This window comes from Mesoplodon densirostris, chromosome 3 (genome assembly GCF_025265405.1).
Source record: "Mesoplodon densirostris isolate mMesDen1 chromosome 3, mMesDen1 primary haplotype, whole genome shotgun sequence".
Classification (NCBI taxonomy): domain Eukaryota; kingdom Metazoa; phylum Chordata; class Mammalia; order Artiodactyla; family Ziphiidae; genus Mesoplodon; species Mesoplodon densirostris.
This window is the reverse complement of record NC_082663.1, coordinates 52,807,059-52,827,073: the sequence shown is the minus strand read 5'-3', so window position 1 is coordinate 52,827,073 and position 20,015 is coordinate 52,807,059. Positions and strand designations below refer to the sequence as shown.

At 33.7% G+C, this 20,015-nt stretch overlaps 1 protein-coding gene across 2 annotated transcripts in view; it reads right to left on the bottom strand.

Annotated features, from left to right (window-relative positions):
- Window positions 1-20,015, bottom strand: part of CWC27 (CWC27 spliceosome associated cyclophilin) — a 240,632-nt gene that overhangs the window by 208,864 nt on the left and 11,753 nt on the right. For both annotated transcript variants that reach the window (XM_060092935.1, XM_060092936.1), the window contains exons 4-8: window positions 11,683-11,795; window positions 9,094-9,237; window positions 6,953-7,051; window positions 6,240-6,343; window positions 4,485-4,554 (exon numbers count right to left, since the gene is read on the bottom strand). In XM_060092935.1, the coding sequence (XP_059948918.1) occupies window positions 4,485-4,554; window positions 6,240-6,343; window positions 6,953-7,051; window positions 9,094-9,237; window positions 11,683-11,795 (530 nt within the window). The remainder of the gene's footprint in view (window positions 1-4,484; window positions 4,555-6,239; window positions 6,344-6,952; window positions 7,052-9,093; window positions 9,238-11,682; window positions 11,796-20,015) is intronic.

Here is a 20,015-nt window from a genome sequence, read left to right as displayed (position 1 = left end):
AACAAAATGCACTCCCATTTCTGTTCTCTCTAGAATTTATCTCATGCCCTCTAGAGAAATGTCCTTTGAAGCCAGTAAATTTCAACAATTTTTGCTTATTGTTGCTCTCTTTTCTCAAGCTAAACTTACCCATGACTCCATTTTATGAACACACAAAACAGCTAAATTCAGTAGGCCAAAGATTCTGCATGGTGCTTCAAGACCCACTCACATGTGGAGAGTGGATTGTTGGTGGGTCACGATGTACAGATATACACCCATGCTCTCCAAGGCTGCTCAAGCTACCATTCAGGACCCTGTGGGAGCGCTCAGGAAGGGCACCGCAGTGCTGTGCTTATGGCTTCCTCCCTCAGGAAGCTGAACTGGTGAAGTTTCTCACTAGCCCTCTAGACTACTTGAGTATGAGGGCAGCAGCTTCTGCGTGATAGTCATGATCATATTAGTGACTGATATTCTTTAGTTCTCTGAGAATAAAATACAATTTATAACATAGAGTATACAGTTTAAGACATTTGACTTTTGAAACCATTTTTCGATTGCGTGACGTATCAAAATAAGGGCTATCTATATCCTTATTTCACAACTGTAAATGGTACATATTATTGCCATGTTACAAAGGAAAATGGAGACTCAGAGAGACTAAGTTATTCAAGGTCGCAGACTATCTATAGAAAGTGAAGTGCCAATATGAGTTTGTATGATCCCAAATCCATGCTATTTCTACTGCAACACACTGCCACTCAAAGATGACACAAAGTTTACCATGAAGGAGCTCACAGCCTAGGACCCTACAAAATAAGGCAGAAAGAAAAGGGTATAATGTTTGAATCCTATACAACAAGAACACAGTCATACATTTCTTGTGTAATAAAGCAAAAAGAATGTTTTTTAAAGCAAAATATAAGTATCACAAGAAAGGTAGACGTTAGATCAGAAAAAGAAAAGATTAAGAAAAACTGGAAAAGACACTTAGAAAAGATAGTATTCTAGGTGTTGAAAATAAATATGACTTCAACATTCAGAAGTGGGATAGAACACTTCAGGCAGGGGAAAGAACATGAACGAAGACACACAAAAAGGAAAATACAAGACATATATGTAGAACAGCAAATATTTCAGATCTGTTAACACAGTGTTTCCTACATTTCCCAGATAAGATTTCCAGTGAATTCATTAAAAGTACAGATTCTCAGGTTTCTCCCTCGGAGATTTTGATTCAGATTTTTTTTTTAAGTACTACAAGTTTAATTTAATTTTTTTTAAAGTACTACAAGTGATTTTTTTATTACTAAGGAAGTTTAAGAAGCATTAGACTAAAGGACAGAGTTGGCAAAGGGGAGTCATGAAAGAAGAAGCTTGAAATAATAGGCCAAGGAATTTGGCCTTATTTCTATAGTCAACAGAAAGCAACTATAACATCTTAATCAGGCTTCAGGAAGACTATTCTGATAGTAATGAGTGGAAGGGAAAAAAGAGAAGGGAGATGGGAGACCAGTCTGTAGACTAGGGCTGCAGCCCAGGCTAGAGATAATAAAGCCTAGAACAAGGGTAATAGTAATATAAATTAAAAAGAAAAAACAGATTTGAGATACGCATGGATGAAAAATTGGTAGAACAGTTCAACTAACTGGTTGTGCAAGGAAAAAAATAAGAAAAATGTCAACTAAATCTAAAATTCTTCTTTAGGGGGCACTGATACCAGGGAATTAGAAAGAGAAGTCACAGAACAGGGAGAAGTTTGGGAAGAAAAGATAATGAATTAAGCCTTGGCTAGAGCTTGGGTAACAAGTGAGATATTTAAATATAGAGATGTCTAGTAGGCAGCTGGAGAAAAGAAAAGTAAGTCAGCCTAGAGATATAGATTTGAGAGTCTGAAACAAACATTTGATAATTTTATCACAGAGTGCCCTCAATTAAAAAGTCAGACAAGAGAAATGTAACTCCATACTAGAGTTATCCTACTTATTTGATAATGGACTGTGGGTTGCAATTTTCTTGGCAAAGAGGAAAGAATTTACTTGGTCTTTCTACTGTTTAAAGTGTTTTACAGGTTTAAGAGCAAACATAAAAAGCAAGCTAGAACTATCTACAGTGGTATCTTTCACATTTCAACCTTGTAGCAAACACAAATTGCTTTTGGAGTATCCAGTTCACTATAATTCAGTAGAAGTTAAACATTACTTTTTTTTCTTTTTTTACTTTGTGCAAAAGTAAGCAGCAGGAGGAAGATATGCTTTAAACATTTAAGACATGCTGTTGCTACCAATAGAAAAAATTCAAACTAATTTCCTAGTAGAGTCAATCTCAAAGTAATTGTCCACAAACGTTATTTTAGGCCAGAAATTTACTTCAACAAAAGATTGACAGAAAAATTCCTTTTGCCCACATTTGCTCTACAAGGCTGCTAAACTTAGTACTATCCAAGACCCTACGGAAGTTAGGGAAGGGCAGTGGGCCGACTGCATTGAGCTGCCCCCCACCCCAGAATGCTGTGCTACCAGTGAAATTTCTTGCCAGCCTTTTAGAAGGAGGCAGCTTTTGCAGCATTCAAAATCACATTAGACACTTTAATAGTTATAGAAACCTGAGGTCAAAATTCTGATTCCATAACCTCCTAATTACACAGTCTTAGGCAAGCAACTTAACATCTCAGTATTGATTTCATTTACAAAACAGGAATAATAACATCCATACCACATGGTTGTTATAGAGATTACATAAAATACTTAGCACAGATAAGAAAAAACTCATTACAGTGCAGTATAACAAGTGTTTGATGGCTCAGCCTGGGTGAAAGTTGTCTTGGGGAGGGAGGTAGAGGTAGTGAGGAGTTAATAATGGAGGTAAATTTTAAAAGGAAAAATAAAAATTAGCCTAATAAAGGAGAGCACACACTCCAAGCAAAAGAAAAAAAGGGGTGGGGGGGACACTGGGGAAGGCATGGATATGCAAGGAAACTTGACATCTTCACAAAACATCAGTGAAAGGGAATCCTGGCAATTCCCAGATCTAACATTCATGATTTTTTCCATTTACAAATATACCTGCAGGATCATGACATATAGTGAATCTTTCATTTTGATTAGGGACAAATTTGAATCATGAATAATATAAGACTAGTGTACTGATGATGACTTCTGAGATACCAGGGTGACAGAGTGATTGGTGATGTTGATAAGGAATAGGAAAAGGAGGTTTTCATGTAAAGATGGATTTAATTTTGATATCTAAAATAGAGATGTTTCCTAAAGGCAACTCAGAGTGAGGGATAAGAGCCCAGAAGAAATATTTGGTCTTGTCTCCTACTAGAGTTCAGAATGTTAGTATACATGTGGTAACTGAATCCATGGTATCAAATAGATCAATCAAGGATGCTGAAGACAGCAAAAAAAAAAAAAAAAAAAAAAGACTAAATATTTCTTATACATGTCCATTTTAATTCAGTTTTAATGCAAGGGATATAAATAGAGTGCTTACTATATGCCCAATATTAGCCTACCAAAACCAGGCTCAATGATGAGGGAAGCAAGTGGATAAAGAAGTAAAGACAAGGGTAAAAATAATGTGCTTTTAAGTCGATGCTATTATAAGTGTCATTAAGAAATAGGTGACTACATCAAGCAAGTAAGGTAGTACTAGGTTACAGAGTTTTAATTACATACTACAGTAAAGACTTTGAATCTTATCCTGTAGGTCTCAGTGTTCACTAATTTTTAAGAAAAAAGACATATGAAAATTTGGGGCAGTAAAAACCCTTGAAGATGATTTTCTTGGGGCATATTTGTCAGAATCACTGCTTTAAACAATGGTGGGGCACTGTAGGTGTTTCAGCAATGAGTACTGTGATGAAAGTGATATTGAGGAAAACCATACTTAAAGGCCTATGGCAAGCATTGGTGGGATAAAGGACAGGAGGCAATGTATAATCTTGAGACATGGATTTTATAGTGAGACAGATGTAGGTTTAACTCCCAGCTCTAGCTACTTATTATGTGACTTTGAGCAAATTACAACCTATTAATACCTTAACTTATTCATAGGTAAAATGGGAGTGATAATTTCTATCTTAAAGAGCTGTGATGAGAATTAATGAAACGATTAAATACATGTAAATGATGCTAAAATGAATATGAGCTTTGGTCTATCACTGTTTATTACAGTAATGATAATTACTAAATCATCTAGCAATCCAATTAAACCAAGCATAATTAAAATCTGAATCACAAAATTAAATCATTCTTTAACTCTAGGTGTAACTGATTTTTAAAAATGTCAGATTAAAAAAAAAAAACTATCTCAAATCATCTCAGAAGTTGCAAATATTACGGACCACAAATCATTTTATGAATTGGTTCAATGAACACTTACTGAATGTGTACCATGTGAAACATGCTGTGCTATGTATAGCAGGAGATTAAAAAATGAGTGAGATATAGACCCTAATCACTTTTATAATTCAGAACAAAGCAAATTAAGAGTTTTACCTGACTAACTCGATTTACTTCCTCCTCTTCTTCCTCAGCTTCCTCTCCAAATGAAAGTAAACTAAAATTTCTGATCAGAAATAAAGAAAAAAAAGGGAAAAAAGAATTAAAGAAAGAAAATTTAGGAAGAAAAAAACCAAAACATAAATATCCTACTTTCAAAGCAATAGAACCATTAAATACACTAAGTCAAGCATGACAGAAATAATTAAAGCGTTTTATATTTATCAAAACTGGTGAGCAAAATGGGGATTTCTAAAAAACTAATAAACATATAGCTCTGAGAGTACTACAAATGGGAAGCAATTTATCTAGTGTCTGCCAAAACAATCTTAATATTTTAAAATTAGTAAGTTAAACAAAATTGTCAAAAAAAGCAATAAATTTAGCTAACCAAATGGTACATGGGAAGAAAAATCAAGTTTGTCTTTTTTGAGCCTTCAAATTAATATATCACAAGGAAGATAAATATTAAGTTATTAAAACTCTCCTTTCAAATATTGGAAAAATAAAAGATTTGGCCACAAAAGAGGAATTTCATTTCAAAACTTAGATATAATCAGTAACTACCACATCATCCCTATTATATTTGCTATGAATTAAAAACAAAAACATCCAACTTTTGGGCTTGTTGTCAAGATAAATCACAGTTATGGAATATTATATCTGAATATAGTGACAGTGACCTTTCACCCAGAAATAAATTAGTTAAAATAAATAATTAAAAATAAAAGGAAATCAAATATAAAGCTGTATAAGAAGTTATTTTGCCACAAGATATCAACTGCTTATTAAAGTGTCTGGCTCATATTTGACAGTTTAATAACAGCGACTTAACTTACTTACATTGTAGGATATCAAGAAAAGAAATGAATATATATTGAATACCTACACTATTGGGTGTTTTCAAATTCCCCTGCTCATTTAATCTTCATTATAACCAGGTGTTGTATTATAAATCTCCATTTTAAAAGATGGGGAAACTGAAGCTCAGAAAGATTAATAAACTTTGCTTCTTATAACTGGGGTAGGCAGTATTATACTTAAAACTGTCTGACTCTAACACTTATAAGTACAATAAAATCCCTAATATGATGCTACAGTTCAGTAAAAGGGTAAGTTGAAATCCAACTCTCTGATATCTATTTTAATAAAACAGACAAAATTAATAATGTAAAGAATATTGTTCACAAATTACTGAAATTTATTAAAAGAAGAAATTTCTATTTTTAGAAAACTATCCTTAGGAAATAATCCAGAATACAGAAACAGCTTTATGTTTAAATATATTTATAATAAGATTATTTTAATAGCACCAAAAAATAAGAGTGAAAAGTTAAATAATGTAACCATGTGGTCATTATATCCTTCATACTTTACTTTCCAAGCTCTTTATCCTGAGCATATATTAATGGGAAAACAAGTAAAAAACAAAAAAAATTTCTCAATAACTCGTTTACATAAATAAGTCTTGTAGTGATCATAAATATTTACCTACTTTTTAACACAGATTTCATATGGACATCTCAGACAATACTTATTTACCTTAAGTTTTTAAAATTATATACTGTATTTGAATATAAGAAATGTACATTTAGAAAAACACACACACAATATAATTTAGATAGTACCTCTTGGTCCAAACTGACCTCCCCCTCACTACTAAACAATTCTTACTAAAGGAAATAAAGTGAACTAAATGAATCAGTGTTGCTTTTCAAGCTGAGGAGAAAATCTTTCTACTCTGATTATTACTTTGTGCCTCTGGGTTTCAATTTCTTTACTTCCTCCTCTGGTTTCTCTTTTTTTGGCTTTTTTATTTCTCTTGGAATGATGTCATCAAAAGGATTAAACAAAACCTATGGAAAGAAATATTTTGAAAAATGATTAAGTTTTATAAAATTTCACAAAAACTTAAAACCAATATTTAATTATGTTGCCATTAGTGTCCATAATTTTTCCTCACATAACCACTACAAGCATAATGATATATACTTCCACTTACATGGCCTCACTGGATTCTCCCAGTAATCCCATATGCTATTAAGTAAAAGGTATTTTATCCCTATCTTACAAAAGGGAAAAATATTCAAGAAAACATAATATATAGTAAGAGAGACAAACTCAGGTATTTTGACTCCAAATCAAATGCTCTAAGGTCCTTGCTTCCTCAATGAAGAATTACTCTTAAATTACCTAAGATATCACTTCACTGGGCTAAATAAACCTAATTCATCCAGCTTTCCGTTATGAGTCGAGTATTGCACTCATTGGATTACCAGCTGAAGTTTCATCTTTGAATTCGAAATCTTCAATTAAAAAAATTCTTAACCAGAAACTGTGACTAAATTACAGAGGTAAAATCTAAGTAGTAATGTTAACTTCATCTGATAATTTAACAATACAAATAATCAATTTCTCTTAAGTGATAATTTAAGTAATGTATCTCATAATAATCATGCTCCTACCTCACAACTTTTTATTTTGTGTGGATTACGTGGTCTTTCTTCATCATCAATGTCTACTTCTGTCAGTCGCAGCATGTTATATACTGTATCCCCTGTAATCTATCAAATAAAAAAGAAAATTTAATTGAAAAATATTAAATTCATTCTTTGAAATAAGGGAGGACTTTTGAAAATATTTTTTAAATAATTGAAAGGGAATTTCATATTGTTACATAAGAGTATATGCATTAAGTAGTGTAAAAAAGCAACATCATCCTAAGGGGAAAAGGCATTGATGAAGTTTAATCCCTCAGTAAGATTTTTGAGAAATTTCCAATATATACTTAATGTCAATTTTTATTAAAAATATAATGCCAAATAACGTCCTTCTGAATGACTACTTTTTGTTCAAACATTATAAACAAATTTATACTTTAGAATAGGGTAGATCAAGCAAATAACAATAACAATGTGGTAAGTGCTCTGCAGACATTATTAAAGGCATTCTCCAAAGAGATAAAGTTGATTGTTTTTAGAGGTCAGCCCGTGTCTGCTAGAGTGGGCCAAATACATATTTCAGGGAATCCTATACAGAACATCCAATGATTCCACTGTTGGTTTGTTTTACTTTTAGTAAGGATACGAAAGAGTAATATAACCCAGATAACTTCTAAGCCCTGCAAGTTATATCAAATAAAAGAGAAATGGAATTTTTAAAAAAGGCATTATCTCATTTAATCCTCAAAACATCCTAAAAGTAGGTACTGTCATTATCTTGCTTTTCCAGATAAGAAAATTGCAGTTCAAAGAAGTTATACAGCTGACAGTGATGGCCATTCTGACTTGTAACCACGAGGCTATACTTTGTCTCTAATGTGTAAGTTATATAACATCAATTGTAAACAATGGTGCAGAATGGCAACATAAATCTCATTTTATTATATGCTTATTTTTTGTAAATAATAGGAAGGAAAATCTGTGAACATCAGACAACCTGTGTTGGAGTGGCTCAAATGTGTCAATGCATATTTCTTAATCCACGTTGTTAAGTATTAAGCAACAATACTGTATTGCATGTTTTTGGCATGACTCCTCTTATTCAACATTTCTCAAAAGTTGTAAAATAATACCAGTTTTCAAGTTGTGCTAAGTGTGTTCTTTCCCTTTTCATCTTTTGTCTAGGATAGGGGGAAACCATTCTTATTGAACCAGCAGAGGGAGCTCATGCACTAGTGATGTCTAACACGCCTAAGACTTAAAACTATCTGGGAAAATATTGGAATATTTATGAAAAGGGAGGAGCATGAGAAAAAAAAATCTTCAGAATCCCTTTTAAAGAAAACTACTGAAAATTCTATGGAAATGATAATCTCTGATATGATGTTAAAGTAAGCCGGATTAAATAGGTATTGTTCAAAGTAATATTTCAGGTAAAAAGTTTTAATGTTGGGACTTCCCTGGTGGAGCAGTGGTTAAGAATCCACTTGCCTATTCAGGGGACATGGGTTCGATCCCAGGTCCAGGAAGATCCCACATGTCGTGGAGCAACTAAGCCTACGTGCCCCAACTACTGAGCCTGTGCTCTAGAACCCGCAAGCCACAACTACTGAAGCCTGCGTGCTTAGAGCCCGTGCTCCACAACAAGAGAAGCCACCGCAATGAGCAGCCCGCACACTGCAACGAAGAGTAGCCCCCGCTCGCCGCAACTAGAGAAAGCCCAGGCGCAGCAGTGAACGCCCAACGCAGCCAAAAATAAATAAATAAATAAATTTAAAAAAAAAAAGTTTTAATGTTAACACAAGTTCCACTTTAAACTGAAGGGAATTCATCATTAACAAAATAAACTTTAAGCTACTAAATGTTATTACCTAGGTGTCTTTCTAAAAATGTTAAAACAGTATCAGCTGAGTGACATAATAGTTAATAATACCATTAATACAATTTTAGAAAACAGAAAAATTTAAAGTTAAAACCAATGACTTGTTTGAAAAACACACACAAAAATTCAGGTGGTTCCTCATAGCTTATTATAACAGGAATATACAGTATTCCATCATTTTTAGAAATAATAAATAAATACCCTAGGGAATATTTTTATGAAGGCAGCTCTTAGATAAGTTGATCATATATATCATAGAAGCCTAAGATAACTGGACACGAACCTTTCCAAAGATGGTGTGCTTATTGTTAAGCTCATCTGCTCGACCCAGTGTAAAGAAAAACTGACTGCCATTATCATGAGGACCAGCATTTGCCATGGCAACCAGTCCTCTCCGATTAAAACGCAACCGTGAGTGGAATTCATCCTGAAGAATTAAAAAAAAAAAGATTTAGTGAATGTCCTCAGCTATAAGGCCCTTCATATTTCAGCTAACAAGCAAGGTCCCATACAACTTCTAACCAAAAATGCTGAAGTTTTATTTAACTGATTTTCACATATAATCAAATCCAATATCTACGGTTCCTTCAATTCTATTAAATTTCACTAGCCTGTAAGTATCTTCTAAATATACTCAGCCACAAATTTGGCCTATTTTGTGGAAAGCTTACTACTTACACAGAGGAAGGGTACTCAAGGGGAATGGATTTCTGAATCATTTCCCTATTCTTCTCATCCCTCAAAGCCATCTAAGCTTTTAGAACCTTCTATTTTTTTTCTCCAGGATAACTACATTTGAATCATTACAGAGTCTTCAACTATTCCCTTCTTGACCCCATTCTAAATGTCATGAAACGACTGTTTTCTTCTTATTTTTTAATTCAAGGAATCTAGTATGATTATGTTATGTGCTTCACTGTGTTTTTTAAAGTCCTAAGTTGAATCCTCTCTGAACTGGCACTGGTCCCATTTGACAGTTTTCAAAAGAGCAGGAGCAAGCCATTCTAAGGTGGTTTTCTTGCTAGGGTAGGGTTACATAACATATACATTAGTCTTTTAGTTAATAGAAGACCTGATACTGGACTCATTTATAATATAGCCATGTTATGTAATCAATGTTTTTCAGAAAGGAAGTTCTGTTTCCTTAATAAATTCATCTCAAGGGATTTGAACTCAAAGGATCATAACTCTGGATACTGTATTAAAAATGACCTAATTGAGGGCCTCCCTGGTGGCGCAGTGGTTGAGAGTCCGCCTGCCGATGCAGGGGATACGGGTTCGTGCCCCGGTCTGGGAGGATCCCATATGCCGCGGAGCGGCTGGGCCCGTGAGCCATGGCCGCTGGGCCTGCGCGTCCGGAGCCTGTGCTCCGCAACGGGAGAGGCCACAACAGTGAGAGGCCCGCATACCGCAAAAAGAAAAAAAAAAAAAAAAAAAGACCTAATTGAAAAACTTACCAAGATATCTGTATTACTTGAATATAATAAGCAAAAATCTCAATTTAGAAAGGAATTGTCACAAAGAGCTATTCTGTTAAATCAAATAATAGAATAAAGGAATGCTTCCTACCAGATGGAGGCTCTAAAATAATGAGATATCTCAATTTTGTAAAATATAAAATAGTCTAACAGTGACATTTGAGACTCTTTTATAACCATTTCACATGCTCTAAGGCCACTATCATATGAAAATTAAAGCAAACAGTTCAAGCATTTTTCTCAAGAATCATACAGTAACCCAGTATAAAATTAAAGGAAATTCCAGACACTCTATCTTATTAGTATAAATTTGAAGTTTTAAAAAATTCACATATTTTAAGAGCTATTGATGCTTACTCATTAAAAGAACATAATATTGATACCATCAGATTAATAAATAACCCAGCTTTTAGCTTTTACTTGAACGCACTGCTATCCTTTATATCTTAATTATGACATTAACTCTTTTTTTCTTTTTAGATCTATGTTGGCAGCTAACAAAGCACTGACCTATTCTTGATTAAAACCCACACCTCTTCTAACTTTCATGTTGCTTCTTCCTTCTGTTTCCCCTTGTGATTTCTTATTATGGCATGCATTTTGTGCTACAAAGGTCTATTGTGTACAATTTAAAATGAATTCTGCTATGGACTGAATTGTGTCCTCTCATAGTTCATATGTTGAAGCGCTAACCTACAATGTGACTGTACTGGAGATAGGGCCCATAAGATGAAAAAGTTAAATGACTTCACAAGAGTGAAGTCCTAATCCAGTAGGGCTGGTGCCCTTATCAGAAGAGGAAGAAACACCAGAACGTTCTCTCTCCACCATGAGAAGACACAGCAAGAAGGCAGCCGTTTGTAAGCCAGGAAGAGAAGCTTCACAGAACTGTCTGCTAGCACCTTGATCTTGGACTTCCTAGACTCCAGAACTGTGAGAAATAAATTCCCATTGTTTAAACCACCCAGTTAGAGGTATTTTGTTATAGCAGTTCAAGCAGATTAATATAAATTCTATAGTGTTAAATAAAATGATTTAAAATAGGATGGCATATGCAATGTTCTAGAAATGTTTTACACATACAAAGTTGCCGAGATCAGATACAGTCAGATATCGGGAAATATGTTATATAGTCTTTTTTTTCTGACTCACATGTTCCTCACTACCACCTTTAGCTCCATCTGAATTCAATCTGGCATAAAACTTTGTGACAAGACAACTTAGAAAGAATGCTTGATGGGGTAAGTGCTGCTCTTATTCTGTATAATCCTAAATATACAATAGACCCGATTTTGTGCACTAATGTAAAATGCATTTTCTTCTGTGGGGCACAATCATTTTTGATTAAGCAATCCAAGCTGACTTGAAAAAAGATTAAAAAAATTCAGTCTCACCTTGAATGGGGCTCCATAGATAGAATCTCCACCAGTCCCTGTACCAGTAGGATCTCCCCCTTGGACTATAAAACCAGGTACAACTCTATGAAATATGGTGTTGTCATAATATGCTGGAAGAAAATAAAAAGAATTTATTATTCTCTTTCTGATTTTTCATTGTTAGTGTAAAGAACTGCAACAGATTTCTGTATGTTAATCTTGTATCCTGCTACTTTGCTGAAATTGTTTATCAGTTCTAATAGATTTTGTGTGGTGTCTTTAAGTTTTCTACATAGAGTATGATGTCATCTTCATATAATGACAATTTTACCTCTTCCCTTCCAATTTGGATACCTTTTATTGCTTTTTCTTGTCTGACTGCTATGGCTAGGACTTCCAATACTATGTTGAATAGAAGTGGTGAGAGTGGGCATCCTTGTCTGGTTCCAGATTTTAGCAAGAAAGCTTTCAGTTTTTTACCACTGAGTATTATGTTGGCTGTGGGTTTGTCATAAATAGCCTTTATTATGGTGAGATATGTTCACTTCATACCCACTTTGGTGAGAGTTTTTATCATGAACGGATGCTGAATTTTATCAAATGCTTTTTCTGCATTTATTGAGATGATCATGTGGTTTTGTTTTTTCTTTTGTTGACAAAACAATCCCTTTTAAAATCATATAAAAAATAAAACAAAATATTTTTATTTTATTTTATTTTATTTTATTCCTTGGTCAGGAATAAACCTGACCAAGGAGGTGAAAGACCTATATGCTGAGAACTATGAAACACTGATAAAGGAAACTGAAAATGATTCAAAGAAATGGAAAGATATCCCATGCTCTTAGACTGGAACAATTAATATTGTTAAAATGGCCATACTACCCAAAGCAATCTACAGATTTAATGGGATCCCTATAAATTACCTATGACATTTTTCATGGAACTAGATCTAATAATCCTAAAATTTATATGGAACCACAAAAGACCCAGAATTGCCAAGCAATCCTGAGGAAAAAGAACAAAGCTGGAGGCATAACTCTCCAAGACTTCAGACAATACTACAAAACCGCAGCAATCAGTGTGGTAGGGCTTCCCTGGTGGCGCAGTGGTTGAGAGTCCGCCTGCCAATGCAGGGCACATGGGTTCGTGCCCTGGTCCGGGAAGATCCCACATGCTGCGGAGCGGCTGGGCCCGTGAGCCATGGCCACTGAGCCTGCGCGTCTGGAGCCTGTGCTCTGCAATGGGAGAGGCCACAACAGTGAGAGGCCCGAGTATCACAAAACAAAAAACAAAAAACAACAGTGTGGTATTGGCCCCAAAACAGATATATGGATCAACAGAAAGGAATAGAGGGCACACACCTATGGTCAATTGATCTTCAACAAAGGAGGCAAAAATACACAACAGAGAAAAGACAGTCTCTTCAACAAGTGGTACTGGGAAAGTTGGACAGCTGCATGTAAATCAATGAACTTAGAACACTCCCTCACACCATACACAAATGCAAACTCAAAATGGCTTAAAGACTTAAATGGAAGACATGACACCATAAGACACCTAGAAGAGAACATAAGCAAAACATTCTCTGACATAAATCATAGCAATGCTTTCTTAGGTCAGTCTCCCAAAACAAAAGAAATAAAAGCAAAAGTAAACAAATGGGACCTAATCAAACTTATAAGCTTTTGCACAGCAAAGAAAACCATATACAAAGTGAAAAGACAATCTATAGAATGGGAGAAAATATTTGCAAAACATGAGACTGACAGGGATTAATGTCAAAAATATACAAACAGCTCAATATAAACAAACAAACAAACAACCCAATCAAAAATGGGCAGAAGATGTAAATAGGCATTTCTCCAAAGAAGACATATAGATGGCTAACAGGCACATAAAAAGTTGCTCAACATCACTAATAATTAAAGAAATGCAAATCAAAACTATAACGAGGTATATCACCTCACACCAGTCAGAATGGCCATCATGAAAAAGTCTACAAATAATAAATGCTGGGGAGGTGTGGAAAAAGGGGAACACTCTTGCGCTGCTGGTGGGAATGTGAATTGGTACAGCCACTATGGAGAATGGTATGGAGGTTCCTTAAAAAACTACAAATAGAACTACCATATGACCCAGCAATCCCACTCCTGGGCATATATCCAGAAAAGACAAACACTCAAATTTGAACAGATACATGCACCCCATTGTTCATAGGGCATTATTTACAATAGCCAAGACATGGAAGCAACCTAAGTGTCCATCAACAGCTGAACAGATAAAGAAGATGTGGTATATATATATATTACTCAGCCATAAAAAGGAATGAAATAATGCCATTGGCAGCAACATGAATGGACTAGAGATTATCATATAAAGTGAAAGTCAGAGAAAGAGAAATATCATATGATATCACTTATATGTGGAATCTAAAAAATGATACAAATGAACTTAATTACAAAACAGAAAGAGACTCACAGACATAGAAAACATAGAAAACAAACCAAAGGGGAAAGGGGTGGGGAGGGATAAAACAGGAGTTTGGGATTAACAGATACACACTACTATATATATAAAATAGATAAACAACAAGGACCAATGTGTAGCACAGAGAACTATATCTTGCAATAACCTATAATGGAAAAAAATCTGAGAAAGAATATCTATCTACCTATATCTATATATATATCTGAATCACTTTGTTGTACACCTGAAACTAATACAACATTGTAAATCAACCATACTTTAATAAAAGAAAAATTTATCAATGTCTAAAACTAAGTGTATTTATAGTTATCAGAGTAAATACAACTAGTCACAAGATTTTTCCCCCAGAACGTTAAATAGGCTCCTAAACCAAAATCTTTTCTTCCTTATTATAAAATATCTACTCAAAACAGAACAATTTCTATAGAAGCCATGGTAGTGGTTGTTTCGTATCTACTTTCAGGATTCTCTTAAACTCTGGATTACAGTTTTCAAAATAAAAATTGGAGAGTTTTGGTATAGATCTGTGGTTCTCAACTGGGGGGAGGAGGAGTAGCAATTTTCTCCCTAGGGGACACTTGTCAATATCTAGAAATATTTGGTTTTCACACATGGGAGATGTTACTGGCATCTAGTAGGTAGAGGCCAGGGATACTGGTAAACATCCTACAAAGCACAGGAAGCCTCTACAACAAAGAATTACTGGCTCAAAATGTCAACAGTGATGGAGATTGAGAAACCCTCATAGAGATAAATACCTTATTTCCTAATTCTTCCTCTTCTCCCCATAGAAAATTAATTTATACAAACAACATACAAACCCAAAATATATCAAAATTACTCACTGATTATAGGTCTAGCACAATCAATGCACCCTCCTCAAGAAATTTTCAATAAATAAAAGAACAACACAATACATGAGTCCAATTAGACTCTCAGTAAGTTTGCTAAATGAAGAAAATTACTTATATTTATATATAAATATATAAATTGGAAGCTATAAACATACAAGAGAGATCATATATGATCTCCTAATTGGTTGAGTTGGATTCAGTTATTGAGCATAGTCATAATTTAATCACATGCTGAGGAATGCAAAGCAAAGAGATGGAAAGAGCATAGTTCACTAAAGTCTTTACTGAGCTGCAGAACTTCTGGACACCAGATTTCTTATCAAAGAGGATGATAAATGTCTTCATTAATTAAGTAATTTTGAGTTGAGTCTTCTATTACTTGAAACTGAACCAACCCAATCTCATTCAATGACAGACACTTATCAAGTGCCTACTGTGGGCCAGACACTGTAATGATACAATTACTGACATAATTCATAAAACAACAATTACATGAGTACTTTGTGATCCTTTATTAGTCAAAACATGACTATGGTTTATCATAATTCATAAAGTACTATAATACTGTGGCTTGCAGGCACCCTCATAATAATTTACATTTGCAAGCTATAACTGGAAATAAAATCCACATTTTAAAAAATGTAATCTGTAATCTAACAACTGTATCCAGTTCATAGGATGGATTGGAAGTAGAAAGGAAGATTAATGGATTTTTTTCAATCGCTTCTCCCAATGAAGAGCTGTTAGGCTATATTCACAAGAACTCCCCAGTACAGACAAGTTCTCCTTGGTTACAAACCAGAAACTGTAAAAATCAAGAAGTCTACAAGTATTTCTCCTATATCCCTAAGTAACCATTTACTCTGAATAAAAATGTATATAGCAGTTAGGAATTCTGAGCCTTGCCTCTTGTTAGCTGTGCAACCTTAAACTCAATTTTCTTTCTTTTTTTTCTCTTTTTTTTCTCTCTTTTTTAATTGAAATATAATTGACACAACATTACACTAGTTTCAGATGTACAACATAGTGATGCAATATTTGTATATATTGTGAAATGTTCACGGACAATAACAGTTATAATAATAGTTAACATCCACCATACATAGTTACAAAATTATTTTTCTTGTGATGAGAACTTTTAAGATCTACTGTCTTAGCAACTTCCAAATATGCAATACAGTATTATTAACTACAGTCATCATACTGCACATGTAATTTTCTCATTATAAAACTAATAATATAAATTAACTCACACTGCTGTTCTGAAGCTTAAATAAGATAATGTGGAGGCAACCTATAAATTTTCAAGGTCAAAACAAGTGTGAGGTCAGACTTTAATATTTTCACTTAAATTCTACAAATTCATACTCAAATTTGAATATAATACTTACCTGAGTCTGTATCAAAAAATAAAAATAATCCTTTATGCCCATAATATGCAATCAACAGTTTTAAAATTTTTTTTGAATTTTATTTAATTTATTTTTTTATACAGCAGGTTCTTATTAGTCATCCATTTTATACACATTAGTGTATACATGTCATTCCCAATCTCCCAATTCATCACACCACCACCACCACCCGCCACTGCTTTCCCCCCTTGGTGTCCATACGTTTGTTCTCTACATCTGTGTCTCAATTTCTGCCCTGCAAATGGGTTCATCTGTACCATTTTTCTAGGTTCCACATATATGCATTAATATGCGATATTTGTTTTTCCCTTTCTGACTTACTTCGCTATGACAGTCTCCGTGACAGATTCATCCACATCTCTACAAATGACCCAATTTTGTTCCTTTTTATGGCTGAGTAATATTCCATTGTATATATGTACCACATCTTCTTTACCCATTCATCTGTCAATGGGCATTTAGGTTGCTTCCATGACCTGGCTATTGTAAATAGTGCATGCAATCAACAGGTTTTGAGCACATGATCAGATTTAGTTTTTCAAATGATCACTTAAACTCCATAACAAAGAACTGATTGGAAGTAACAAGGTGGAGAGAGAGAGAGCAACTGTTGTCCTAAGAGTCAAAACATGACTATGGCTTATTTTGAGAGGCACAGATTCAAGAATTCTCTAGGAAGCAGGATCTATAAGGCTCAGAGATCTATTAGATATGAGGGAAGGGGGACATGAGAAGTCTTTATTACTTGTGCTTTCAAATTTTAAAATTACCCATATTATTTCTTTTTCCTATTTCCTATTAAGTCTTTCAGTGATGTTGGATTTTAACTTTAAGCTTTCCTTTATTTTCCTAATTATATTCTTGTTGGATAAATGAAATTATTATAATACTACATATATTAAGTAGAAATTTTCTATAATTTCTCTACACCTTGAATTTTGTATTCTATTGTGCCTAGAATTGCAAATTTCCAAATAATTTCCATATCCATTATTTCCACTTCCTTGTAATTTATTAATAATCACTGTTGAACTATGCATTTATAGTTACAGCTTACCATGTGCTTAAAAGATCTTCCTGCTTGCAATAATGTTTGACGTCCTTCTTAAATGTTTATGTATCATTCCCATAAGTATTTTGAAGAGGTTTTATTATCTCATTATGTGTGTTCATAATATCCTTCTGAATTTTTCCACTATTGAAAAAAAGAAATTTACATGTATCTCAAATAGGAAACAAAGTTTCTATTCGGATGCCGTGAGTGTGCTATCTGTCATTATGTTTTTTATTTCTGGCTCTATAATGTATGGGTATCATGACATATTTTGACTAATTATATTTCTGCCCAAGTATTAATACACATAGGAATTTATACTTGCATTTTAAAATCATGTATATCTGGTTCTTCTTCTAGAATTTTGTTTTGTGTTTAATTTTGTAAATGTTACCATTAATAACTTTTTATTTAAATCTCCTTTGTGAGCTCTCTATTTTAGCCTCTTGGGTTTTTTTAAACAAACATTTTAGTTTTGTAAGATATTTCTTTAAACCTCTTACTATATACTTACGTTTGTAACTTCTAAAAAAATATTAAAACTCTTGTTAAAGGAGGAAGGGGAAAAAAGATAACTGATGAAGCATGGACATTCAGGAGACAGGGCTGAGGTAAAATTTCACAAGAGTTAATAGTCACATAAAGTATAAAAATTTTTATTTTCTTTTCTACTTCTCTTTCTGCTCCCCACTTTGTTTTTCAAACCTAAAATTCTACTCCTTCCTCATTCTTCAGAGGAACTAACAAAATTTTCAAAGATAACAAGCTTCCCTTTCCTTCTCTTCTTTTTTAACCTACTTTTTAAACTTACAATTTTTTAAAATTTTCACTCATTTTTAAATGTTTACCTAACTATCCTACAAAGACCTGAAATCCAAGATTAAGTCTGTGTAACTGTAAATGTTTTGTTTTCATAAAAACTAAAAACTCCCCCCAGACACAGAAAGACAAATACTGTATGTTCCCACTTATATGTGGAATCATAGAAACAGAGAGTAGAATGGTGGTTGCCACAGGCTGGAGGTGATGGGGGAAATGGGAAGATGTTGGTCAAAAAGATACAAATTTTCAATTATAAGATGAATAAGTTCTGGGGATCCAATGCACAGCATGGTGATTTTAGTTAATAATACTGTATTGTATACTAGAAATTTGTACATCTCATGTTCTCACCACATACACTCACACAAAAAGGTAACTATGTGAGGTGGCAGATATGTTACTTAACTTGATTGTGGTAATCATTTCACAATGTATACATATATTAAGTCATCACATTGTACACCTTTAAAAAAATCATGTTGTATAATCTAAATATATACAATTTTTGTCAATCATACCTCAGGAAAGCTGGAAAAAGAATATTAAGAATTTCCCTTTAACTGTGAACACCATTTTAGTTGAGAGCCATATCTGAGGCTGTGCTCCCACTTGCTCATTTTTATTCATTTGCTTTTTAATTTTGGAAATCATGTCCTTTTTTAAAAATATTGATATGACCATTACAAGATCTAGAAATATCATCACTTGTTTAAATCATATAATCAGAGGATTAAAATGAGGTTCTCTGAATTAAATTTTTAAAACCTTGACTTTATTCATTTAGGAGCTTTATTTAAATTAGTTTTCTCAGGCTTCTTGTTAGCATTTGCAATAATAATTCTATTTCTCACCTATTCAATTAAAAGAATTGCTCTAGTTATTTTTTCTTATTATTTTCCTATTCTTTTTTCTTTCTTATTGTATTCTCATAAATAGGGAAATAATTTTTTAATGTTGTAATTAAGTTTCATCATCACCTAACTTAAGAACCTTATTTCTTCTTTCATTGTTATATCATATCCAGATGTTTTCTGTTTCTTCCATTCACCTGGTCATGGATTATAATTTACCATTTATTCTTTCTAATGTTTTTGTACTTTCACTCTTCTGTAAAATTTGAGCTTTTGATTCTTCAAAACTTCTTTCCAGAAACAAGTCTGACTTTTCAGTGTCTACTGTGTTTCTCGAATCTGTTGACAGTTATTTGAGGCTTCTCTGACTGAACTACCTGTGTGATTCAATTTCCTTCCTGCCTGCCATAGCAATTATTAATAATGGTCTTTACAGATGTCTTCTTTTCTCTTTTTCTTTTTTTGTCAGCTCTATTTTTTTTTGTTTTGGAGGCGGTTGTTTTTGTTTTGGTCTGGGTGGTTTTATTCCTTAAATCTTCCCCTGGTAATTTTCTGTTTGTTTAGTTATCTATTTGGAGAACTCTCACTGTACCCTACTACTGGTTATTTTGTATTCTCTTTCACATCTTGCTTTTGACTCAAAGGGCTGTTTTCTGATACCTTGAACTTCATTACTCAAATGTAAGAGTTACTAATGACATTGATAATACCATCACTGAAAGCTGGCTGGAAGGCTTTGTGGAGAAAGTAGAATTTTGAATAGACATTAAAAAGTGGTGGAATTCTCTGGCAGTCCAGTGGTTAGGACTCAAGTGCTTTCACTGCTGCGGCCCCAGGTTCAGTCCCTGGTGGGGGAACTAAGATCCTA